The 11,383-nt window shown below is 35.9% G+C and overlaps 1 protein-coding gene across 1 annotated transcript; it reads left to right on the top strand.

Moving 5' to 3' along the window:
* The first annotated feature begins 569 nt into the window (after positions 1-569).
* Arp1 (Actin-related protein 1) lies at positions 570-9,906 on the top strand. Its single transcript, XM_023160620.2, has 6 exons — positions 570-728; positions 820-884; positions 934-1,260; positions 1,338-1,481; positions 3,649-4,051; positions 9,534-9,906. Exons 1-6 carry the CDS (start codon positions 681-683, stop codon positions 9,675-9,677), a joined length of 1,131 nt encoding a protein of 376 aa, XP_023016388.1. The 5' UTR covers positions 570-680; the 3' UTR covers positions 9,678-9,906.
* Positions 9,907-11,383: the final 1,477 nt, after the last annotated feature.

The following is an 11,383-nucleotide window of genomic DNA, read 5'->3' as shown; positions in this document are numbered from 1 at the left end:
AAGTGTTTTATGTAAAAGTGATGTCACGGCCAGTCCATATTATCATATCTATGCGTTTGACTGGCGTTTTGATTCATGGAAATTTGATAGTTCGTACTGGGACCTCTGGCGTAAAATGAATTTATTGAAAACACTTTCCCAACCCTAGAAGAAAATTACGGTCTCTCGACGCGCGTTTCGCTAACCAATAAGCGTCCTCAGGATATCATTATGATCTTCCTATCAGATCAGAATAATCCCCTGAGGACACTAAGTTGGTTAGCGAAACGCACGTCGTGCTGCGTTCGAATATTTAATAGTTTAATTGAACAGAGTTGTTATTTATATAGAGTTTATAGAAATGTAACTATTCACATAGTCATATATTATTTGGTAAATATAACCTAGCGAAGTTACTGTGAGATAACGTTGATAGTCGATGAATTATTGTGAAGAAGCTTTTGCAAGCAGGGGTTTCTATTACCGTTTCATCTAGCTCAACCAATTCTTCAACTTTCAGACACTTTATTTAAAAATTTATACTCCTGATACAGTGGCGCCTCCCTGGTTTAATGGCTTTGGACGTACACTTTCTGATACGCAGATATGGTTCTCCTTACGTCTATCCTCATCTGTGGTACTACTACTACCACAGATACTGATTTTTGACTTCTGACTTTTTGTAAAAAAAGATTTGTAGAATGGAGGCATACGATGTAATTGTGAATCAACCCGTTGTAATTGATAATGTAGGTACATATGCATTTATAGGCGTCAGGATTTTTCATAGATTGGTAAAATTATTAAAGAAAGTAAAATATGAGCTAATATTTTTTTTAGGGAACTGGTGTGATTAAAGCAGGCTTCGCGGGCGGTCAAATCCCAAAATGCAGATTCCCAAATTAGTGAGTATGAAAATGTATTTGGATAAGTTCTAGGAAACAATTATTTTAGTGTTGGTCGACCAAAACACACCCGGGTGATGGCAGGTGCCTTAGAAGGGGATTTATTTATAGGACCAAAAGCAGAAGAACATAGGGGTTTGTTATCTATTAAGTATCCAATGGAGCACGGCATTGTTACAGATTGGAATGACATGGAAAAAATTTGGAATTACATTTATAGTAAAGACCAGTTATCTACGTTTTCTGAAGAACATCCAGTACTATTAACAGAAGCTCCTTTGAATCCCAGACCAAACAGAGAAAAAGCAGCGGAAATAATGTTTGAAACCTTCAATGTCCCTGCCTTATTTATCTCTATGCAAGCTGTACTCAGCTTGTAAGTATGAAAATAAGTAAAATTTCTTGATCAGTTTTTCGACAGTGTAACTTTAATTAAAAGATTGTTTGGTTTAGATATTCCACTGGTCGTACAACTGGTGTTGTTCTCGACTCCGGCGATGGTGTTACTCATTCTGTACCCATTTACGAGGGCTTTGCATTACCACACAGTATTATGAGATCTGATATTGCAGGAAGGGATGTTACTAGATATTTAAGGTAAGAGTGTTTTCTGTGAACATGGTGTTAAACGTTTCTATAATACATTTGATTTACCACTCAGCTTTCATTGGAATTCTGTCAAGAAACACGAATACCAATTTATTTGAATTCATACATTACATACTTGATACTTTGAAATATGAACTTTGCTTTTTAATGTTTCTATCTGCATGTTATACTATATTTTTGGTATATTTCAATAATCCCCTATGATGAACAAACAAAAGGGAAGACAGAGAATCTTACAAAACATCAGATTCAACAATGTCGATCTCTGTTTGAGGTGGGTCTACATGTTTTTGAAATATCAGTAGATGATTTCACGTCCCAAAATATGACAATAAATAAAGACTTCATTAGTTTACTTGGCAAGTCTTACGGCAAAAATTTCCTTTTTCTCACCAAAAGAATAAACTTTGCAGGGTGTTTCAACAGGATATTGCGATTTACAAACTGGAATAAATGAAAGAATGTGCAACCAAATGACTTTTGGTGTTGAAATTCGTGGATGGCCGCGAAAAGTAATACTGAAACATTTCACGAAATAGGATAGAACAGAAGTTCATTTATTAACAAGATGCATAGAAACATCAATGTTTTCATTGATTCACATTCGTTTTGCCAAAAACTCTAGGGGATTGTAAAGATTAACCCAACTTTATACAAATGTGCTAGAATCAAATTCTGCAATAGTGGTTGCAAAATTTGATTTTTGCATTGCACTGCGCTGGATGCAGAATAAGACAGCTCCTGGAGAAGCATAAATTTTATCTAGTGGTTGGATTCAGCAAATACCTCTATCAATTCTGCGCTTAAGTAGCTTTAACTGCTGGCAGCTTGAGAATGCAAAAAAAATCTACCAAAATAGACAGAAGCAATTTGATTCTTGTTTTGACATTTCCAATTAGTCATATATGTAATGTCAAATTATCTTATTGTATGTAGGTGTATCCCAAACAATTTTTATTTAAATTCCACCATAATTTCACTGTTCTCAATAATAAGTTATGCCCGTGTTGGGAACCACACGTTAAAAGGTAAGACCTCGTTAATCCTTAGCTCGCACAAGTTTCGACTTCTGAGGGTGGTCGTTCGTAGGGGTGCGACAGCTGGTTAACGAAAAAACAGATTTTGAACAGACAGAATTATTGTTTTTCATTTGATAATTTTCCTAAATCAATAGTGCTTTTTGTAAGTATCGTATTGTGTTACAAACGTTACTGCATGATTTGTGATTTACATATTCATAGATATAAAGTTACATTGGTTAGTATAAAATATGTTCTTCACATGTGATAAGTTTTAACTTTGACAAGCTTACACATTTAAAATTATATGATTGAATTCCATATCATTCGTGATATTTATATATTTGAATCACGTTTCAAATAGAAAATCAACAGGTTTAGTGATAGCAAGTTTTTTTAATGGATCATTTCCACAACGTTTCGACAGTCTTCTGGTGATGTCTGGAGTTTGGATCTTAGTTTCAGTAAATTTATCTCATTGCAATTATTGTTATCGACCTTTTTTGGGTATTTTCACCTTCTACAATCTGAAAAAAATTATAATAGAGAATTTTACACAGTTGAAGAAAAGACAAACTTTTTAGTACCCTCCGAAAAGTTACTGCGTAAATTCAAAATAATTTCCAATAATTTTGCATGACAAAAAATTGCGTAGAAGTTATACAGTTACTTGACGATTCATAGGCTTAAATCTGCCTCCGTCTTCAGAATTGGAAAAAACTAATCATACTCGTAGTTTTTTTTGCTCTCCACTTTATTTTTTAACTCCTCGGCAGATGACAAATGAATTTTGAAATATGACTGTTGTTGATTTACTTCTAAACATTCGATGTAGAACGAGGTGGTATTAGTCACTTGCAATTTCGCCACTATCCTTATCTTTCTTCAAGACTGGTAGCCAACTACAATCAGGGTGAACTAAAGAGGTCCTCTTTAACACAGCATTATAAAATTCTCCAGTACAATTTATATTTTTTTCAGATTGTGTAAGGTGAAAATATTCAAAGAAAGGTTGATAAAACCTTTGAGTTGGCCCACAAAAAAATTTCTTTCATTCGATACAATTGTTATATTCTAAATAAAATCATATTGAACTGATGTGTTATGATTATTCTAATAAATAAAAATATTTTTAGGTTACTTCTTCGAAAAGAAGGCATTATTTTCCGAACCACAGCAGAATTTGAATCTGTGAGGAATTTGAAAGAAAAGGCATGCTACCTTTCAAACAATCCAATTAAAGAAGAATCAGTAGAATCTGAACAAATAAATTATACTCTTCCAGATGGTACGGCTATAAAAGTTGGACCAGCAAGATTTAGAGCTCCAGAGATTCTTTTCAAACCGGATATAATAGGAGAAGAATTTGAAGGGCTACATGAAGTTCTAATGTTTTCTATTCAGAAATCAGATTTAGATCTTAGAAAAGTTCTGTTCAAGAATATTGTCCTATCTGGCGGATCAACATTATTCAAGGGCTTTGGAGACAGACTATTGTCAGAAATTAAAAGAATGTCTCCAAAAGAAACTGCAATAAAGGTAATAATAGGTTTATCATCATGAGTGACGAATTTTCTTAATTTTAAGAATTATCCCTTGTTTCTTAGAAACCTCACCAAATGTGAATGCCAACTAATTTTCGTAAATTCTAACACTTATCCTGTGCTTATTAGAACCCTCACCAAATGCAAATGCCAACACACTTGACTATGATCTTTAGATCACGTATACTAGTTGAATCACTTTAATCTATTATCGAAAATATTTTACAAGAGAAGCAAAATGGTTAAAAATGCGTCAGAGAAAAGTTGTTATAGATTAAGGTGAAAGTCTTCTGTTGACCCTGACTTAAATTGTCTTAGCTTGTTTGACCATTTCAGAGTTCACGATCTCAAAGGACCCAACAACAAAACCATAACCTATAGTTTAATATTTACTGACATCAACGATGTACATTGACTTGAATATTGGAATTGAATAATATTTGATATCATCCTATATAGGTTTCATGCCATTCTTGAACTATACCTTGATTACTTTGGTAAATTGTGTCATTGTTTATGAGAAAAGAACTGTCAGATTAACTTTCGTATAGAATCGATGTAACTACTGTTCCATGAAAGGTATTTGTAAACGTTCTATAAAGAATTTTCTATCGTCTGGAGTGTCCAATTATAAATTTGGTCCAAACGATTCAGATGGAAAATTGACAAGGTTACGGTTAGTTGAATACTAAAAACTCAAGGTACCAGAAGTTGAAGGAATTGATTCGCACTCAGAAGGTAAAGGTACCACACTTCGAAAGCACCTGAAAGCAAGGCTCATTCATTCATATATTTTGAGGAAAAATGCGTCATCTCCACAAGGTATCAAGGGCGCACATTTGAATTGGGAGAGACTCAAATTCAGTCAAAGCCACAAGATAAATACCAGAACACGTTTCATATATAGAATAGAAAGGAATTCATAAATAAAACTAGCAATCTCAAAATCTTCTCTACCATTTCATATATTGACTTGTACTCGAATCTACTCGAGAGGAAAATAATAAACTAAATTGTTTGACATCATCGTCTACAAATGAAGTTCAAAGGTTATTTTGTTAGAGGTAGAGATAATTTTCACCGAAGTGTTCAAATTGTGATGAAAATATTTTTTCAGTGACTTGTGGAATTTTGAATAAAATAACTTGTGAACTTCCTCAAATTCTAATCGATACTTGTGGATTCAAAATTCTATTCAACATTGAGCTTACTGATAATGAATATAATGTTTCCTTGTTTCCAATGTTAATTGGAGCTGATTTGTATTTGGATTTATTGGGGTTGGGATTGATTGAATTGGGAATCAATCTGCCAGTTCTACAGAATAGTAAATTAGAATTGGTTCATCTCATTATCTCAGTTCATTTTCCAATTTTAATGTCACATTGTTCACCTACAATGACGATAATGATCTCTTTCGAAAATTTTGACAGCTGGAAGAAATTTCCTCAAATAGAATTTCATGTTGTGAAGATAAAATATGTGAAAATATTTTTGTCTCTACGACAAAGTGTAACAGTCTAAAAGCGACACAGGAAATTTAAACTTGGAAGACTTTTTTGAAATGGCTAAATATAGATTTCTATCGTTAGAAAAAAGGTAGGCTGGAAAAAATATTGCATTCTATATATGAGGCTTTTATAGAAAAATATGTTGATTTGAAAATGCTAAATATGTTTAGTTGGAAACAAAAACCAAAGTTGGTAATGGTATATATTTTTTATGGCATCACTGTGTACTTATTGAAGATAACGTAAATATAAAGCTAAGAGTTGTATTTGATGCTTCAAAGAAGACCACTACAAGAGTTTTATTTAAGGATGTTATGTATAAAAAACTAACTGTTCAATCAGATTTATTCGATGTTGTTTGTAGGTTCAAACTCCCAGGTATGTTTTCACAACAGATTTGATGAAAATATTCTGACAGATACTTATATATCCGAAGTATAGTCATTTATAAAATCTTTTTTTGGCTGAATCATTCAGAAGATCAGTGATGTATAGAGATTTGTAGAGTCCCTGCCTTGTCAACCAATAATACAAAGTTCAACAGGAAAAACACCCTAGGGTAATGTATCCGCCAGGATACATGAAACCATGGACAACCGTTTCGATTGATTTAGTGTGTCCTCTGCCTTGCTCCAGTAAAGGGAATTGCTACTTGTGTGTTGTTTTCCAGGACCGTTTTACGAAATGCGTTCAAATCGGTCCGTTAAAAAAAAGCGACTTCACGAGTTCACAACACCAGTTTACACTGCCTTACACATCTCAAGCGAACCCAATAGAACAGGCCAATGAAACTATAAATATTCTTATTTCCAAACACAGTTCGTTTTAAACACCGCCTAACACGGTTCCATTGCATTGATACTCACTTTTTTGATGTTTGGAGGAGAGTTGGAACCTCCAAAGGCATTGTACCATCTCATGAACGACCTAAATAATAATATCGAATCGGTACAGGAACTTCATGAGTTAGTAGAAATTGGAGTAATGGAAAAATAGTATAACTTGACCTCCGTACTTCAGACCAGAAACCGTTCCAACTCGAAAACTAGCTCGTCTTGTCTATCTTCCAGAAATTGACCTTCATCAAATCCCTGGTAACACAAGCTCTGCTAGCTACTCTACCTCGTCAGTGTCGTTCCTAAAACCGTTGACGCCCATACCACCCACCCCTGAGTTGTCAACAGCTGAATAGGGAGACATCTTCGATGTTTTTCACCCCTGCAGACAGCCTCGTTAATATCCAAATGGTTTACCCGTCGGGATTAGCCCGCCGGGATTAGCGTATTGCGCCAATAGCTGATTTGAAGATTCCACACCTTCGGCTTGGTCCTGCGTCTTCTGAACTAGTTTGGTCCAATCTGAATCAAAACTTGTGGGACACAACACGTAATACCATTTGTGTCGTAAAGGAGCATCCAACTCCATTCTTGAATACTTGTGATACACTGTTTGGAACCTTTGGTAATGAATATTACTGGAGTTTTTTTCCAACACCAAACTGTTATTTTAACACCTCAACACGTGTTTCGATCACCAAGTGATCATCTTCAAGAGGAAGATAATAATTGTGTGACCATTCCTGAATAGTGTTAAGTATATATACGCTATTTCCGTTCAAGGTGGCTAGAGGCATTGAACCAGTAGTTTAGATAGTGACCACCGATGGGGCTCGCTACACACCCCTAATGTTACTTCAGTTAGAAGCTTGACAAACCAGGGATAAGGATATACTGTATATCACTCGACAGTGACAATAGTCTTGTGTCTTCCTGAGTGTAGACCTATTGGTGATACTATCGAGAGATTGAGTCACTCCGTTGCGTTCCGTCTTCAGCGTGTTGAGGTGGAGGAAGGCGTCTTCAAGTGGCTCCGCCACCGATTTCGATCTAAATGAACCGACAATCCACATGAAGGACCCTTTGTTGTCGGTCCGACCGACATTTCATTTTATATCACCTGACGTTCCTTTGTACTTGTTCCCGGACACATTTTTTCCAACCGAGTTACCTGAATGAAGAAAAGCAAAGTGAAGGAAAACCATGTTACAATATTTTATTGACCAAGAGGAGCAAATTTTATAGGTAACCATTCCAACCGAAACGGAGAAATGATACATTCACTCACCAAAGTATATCATGACACAATTAGAACTACAAGACTTCGTATCCAATGACTTTACTCTTGACTTAGAGAACAGCCGAAGACAGGTTACCAAGACCATCAACACTTGATTACACGTCAACTAATGGATCAACACCATCGTCCCCAGTAGAGCTAAAAAGTATCCCATCAAATTAGCATTAAGGAGTAGGGATCGAGTAGTACGTCTAATTCCTCCCACGTTCTCCGTACCACCAAAATACACATCCATCGTCCGTCTAGCAAAGAGTCAATACCCAACGTACATGCATGTGGACCAAAGCCTCTGCAGGCGCTGTGGCTTTCCCGGCTACTATCGGTCCTACTGTCACAAATCCCACCGCCTGTTCTGCTCCCAGTGCGGAAGATGCCGAGTGCGCTCCCTAGACTGCCAACAAACCTCCACTAGGCAGCTCGTCCCGGAGCAGGCAGCTTGTCCTCCGCGAGCAAAAGCTGGATCAAGCTTGTGGGATGCATATGGTGATATCTTGGCATTCCATTCGCTTTTGCAGGTGCATCAATGACAATTTTAATTTTCTTTGGTGTGTTTGGTTTTGTTGTTACAAAGTGTAGCATATACCATGTATTCGGTTTCTCGATTGTTGCTTTGTCCTTCGTGAGTTTCTTCATATAAACTTTTTCTGAATATTGAATAATTTTCTCACAGTAATTTTTGGAAAGGTTTTCATCTTTTCTACATTTCTTTTCAGTATAAGTGTGTTGAAAACAAATGTCTTTCTTTGTGGAAGATTGACTGTGTCTTCTTTGTACAGAAGTTTGATTAACTGATTTTCATCACGTTTGACAGTTGCGTTTATGGTTTCAGATGCTCTTTTTTCATCTTGACTAAATTTCTTAGTTGTGGGAATAAATCCAAACAAAGCAGTAGATAAAGATAAAGAGTTGAAAAAAAATCTGTTCTAACGTTAATCAGCTGTCGACCCATACGAACGACAACTCTCAGAAGTTGAGAAACTTGTGCGAGCTAAGGACTAACGAGGTCTTACCTTTTAACGTGTGATTCCTAACACGGTTGCAGAATCATCCCAGCTTCAACCAGAAACATTCTCTCGAGAAAAATATCTGGAAGAGGCAGGAATCGAACCCACGGTCTTCCGTTCGTGAGTAGGGCACACTACCTCCGCGGCCAATTCCACAATTACAAGAGTGGTTAACTAGTTCATGAATCATGTTGTCATTCGCATATATGCGAATTTTTCTCTTTAATAAAATCGTAAGTTTGTTTGGGAAAGATAAGATCGTCGTCTCGATAGATGATTCTCATCAAATCGGTCAAGGCCATGTCAACCATCATTCTGGAAACTGCTTTCAGACTTATCATTCATTTCACACATTTTTTCTTTCTGCTTCATTTTTTCATAATTTTCCCGAAAAAAGGGGCCATTTTTTTAGGTCTTCGTCAAGACTATCTACAATTGGTCTCTAGAGAAATTTCTCATTCATTTGAATGAACAATTTTAATCATGTTTAAAATGTAATCAAACATCATCTTGATGTCAGTTGTCAGTTTCCTCTTCTAATTTGGGTGCAGTAAGCCGTTTCGTCTGCTACTGCGGCAAACATCATCAATGGTATGTGCGTTGACTGCAAAAATGGAACAATGATTTTTAGAATTTTTGTCTGCGTTTGTGTGCGCTAATCTATAATATTCTGTGAAGGTTCTCACAGTTAACTTGCCTGTTTCTGTACATTTAAAATTCCTGGATATCCCATTTCCTTATTGATCGATACATAACTGTATTCAATGAAAATATTAGATAAGTATTACAAAGGTTATTGTATTAATTTTTCGATTTAAATTTTCAGATATCCGCACCACAAGAACGGTTATATTCAACTTGGATAGGAGGATCGATTTTAGCATCACTTGACACCTTTAAAAAAATGTGGGTTTCGAAAAGGGAATTTGATGAAGAGGGTCAAAGAGCTATACATCGAAAGACATTTTAACTAATTTTTTGAAATTTTCAATTCGATTTAGCAAACAATTTGAGCTTATAAATGTAATAATGAAATATGAGAAAGCTCTGACATCTTAATTTATTTTTTATTACATAATTTTTTTTTAATAGAATAAGTTTTTATATAAATTTTACTCATCTAGCGCACGATAACAATTTTAGCAGCTTTAAAAGTTTATATTTAATCAACATTCTTTTTAAATATATATTGTAAATAATTTTGTATTATTCAAACCGTTGATAATAAATACGGTTAGTGATCAAATTAGTATATAAAACTCTGTTTTGAGAATCTTGCACACTTTTTATATCTAGTTTTTATAGTAACGCCCCTTGAATAAGGAAAGCGTGGATGAATGCAAAGTACAACAACCTTGCAAACATATTGAAATAATGTTTTTTCCATTATAGATTGGTCTTAAAGTGTATAGATATTAATTTCTATGGTCATGTGAGACTTTTTGCATGAAATTAATTTATGCTTTTCATAGTGGGAAATAACTTGCGACGAATCTTCCAAATTGAAGACGTTACACAGGTGCCTGATGGTTTTATTTCAACTCTCTGCGCAGCATTAGCTGGGTTAGTTATTGTTTTTTTCGTTGGGTATCTGCTACACGTATTTACAAAGTCGCAGGTCTGCATGAGAGGAAAGGGGGGCAACATTGAGCATGTCATAATGCACCTTCTCGGAATATTAATCATTATATATATATATATTCCGTTATATTATATTTACATTAGTTGACGGGTGATTATTAAACGAATGTAACTTACAACAAAATTTATTAAATGGTCAAAAATACTGAGTGCGCATATAAGCAAAACTAAAAAAAAATATGGCTCTTTGGCACCCCGAAAAAAAATCATAATACAAAAAAAATTGGAATCAGTACAAAGTATGGCTTCCACGCTGGTTTATTACGGCCCTACATCTATCGTGCATCGACAAAATGATATTGTCAATGTCTTGTTGAGGTACATTTGCCCATTCAGAGATTAAAAGCTCTCTCAATTGAAACGTTGTGTGAATGTTCCCCATATGCGGAGTAATTCTTCGTTGAAGCATGTCCCACACATGCTCGATGGGATTCAGGTCCGGTGATTGTGCTGGCCATGGCAATACATCAACTCCTTCGTTGGTGAGCCAGTCAGTCACTAAACGCGCGACATGTGGACGAGTATTATCGTGCATTAGGTGGAAGTTTTCACCAGCAAACGGACGGACGATAGGTAGAATAATGGTGTCGAGGTACTGTCGAGCTGTGAGGGAGCATTACTGTACCACCTCTGTATGTGTGGACTTCCTGGACGTGTCTCAAACGTTCATTATTTCCAAGTCGTCTCCACAGTCTTACTCGGTGAGAATCTGGATGAAATCCAAATCTGGATTCGTCTGTAAACAAAACTGTGGCCCAATCATTTGCATCCCAGTTTTGATGTTCTTGACACCACTCTAATCTTCTACCGCGATTGCCTCTCGACAAAGGTGGACATCTAAGTGGCCTTCTGTTGTGGAGATCTGCTTCATGCAGTCGATTTCTGACAGTATCACGACCAATGGTTACCTGGTGCGTCTGCTGCAGCATGGTAACCAACTCAGGTGCTGTGATTCTCGGTTGTCTTCTTGCAGTTAAGACCAAAAATCGGTCTTGAACTGCAGTTGTAGCGCGTCCTCGCCCTGGATGTTGTTCG

The sequence above is a fragment of the Leptinotarsa decemlineata genome, unplaced genomic scaffold (genome assembly GCF_025532065.1).
Source record: "Leptinotarsa decemlineata unplaced genomic scaffold, Ldec_3_MD MMD2_P_RNA_scaffold_2, whole genome shotgun sequence".
NCBI classification, from domain to species: Eukaryota; Metazoa; Arthropoda; class Insecta; order Coleoptera; family Chrysomelidae; genus Leptinotarsa; species Leptinotarsa decemlineata.
The sequence above is the reverse complement of the archived record's forward strand: the minus strand, read 5'-3'. Positions and strand labels throughout refer to the sequence as shown.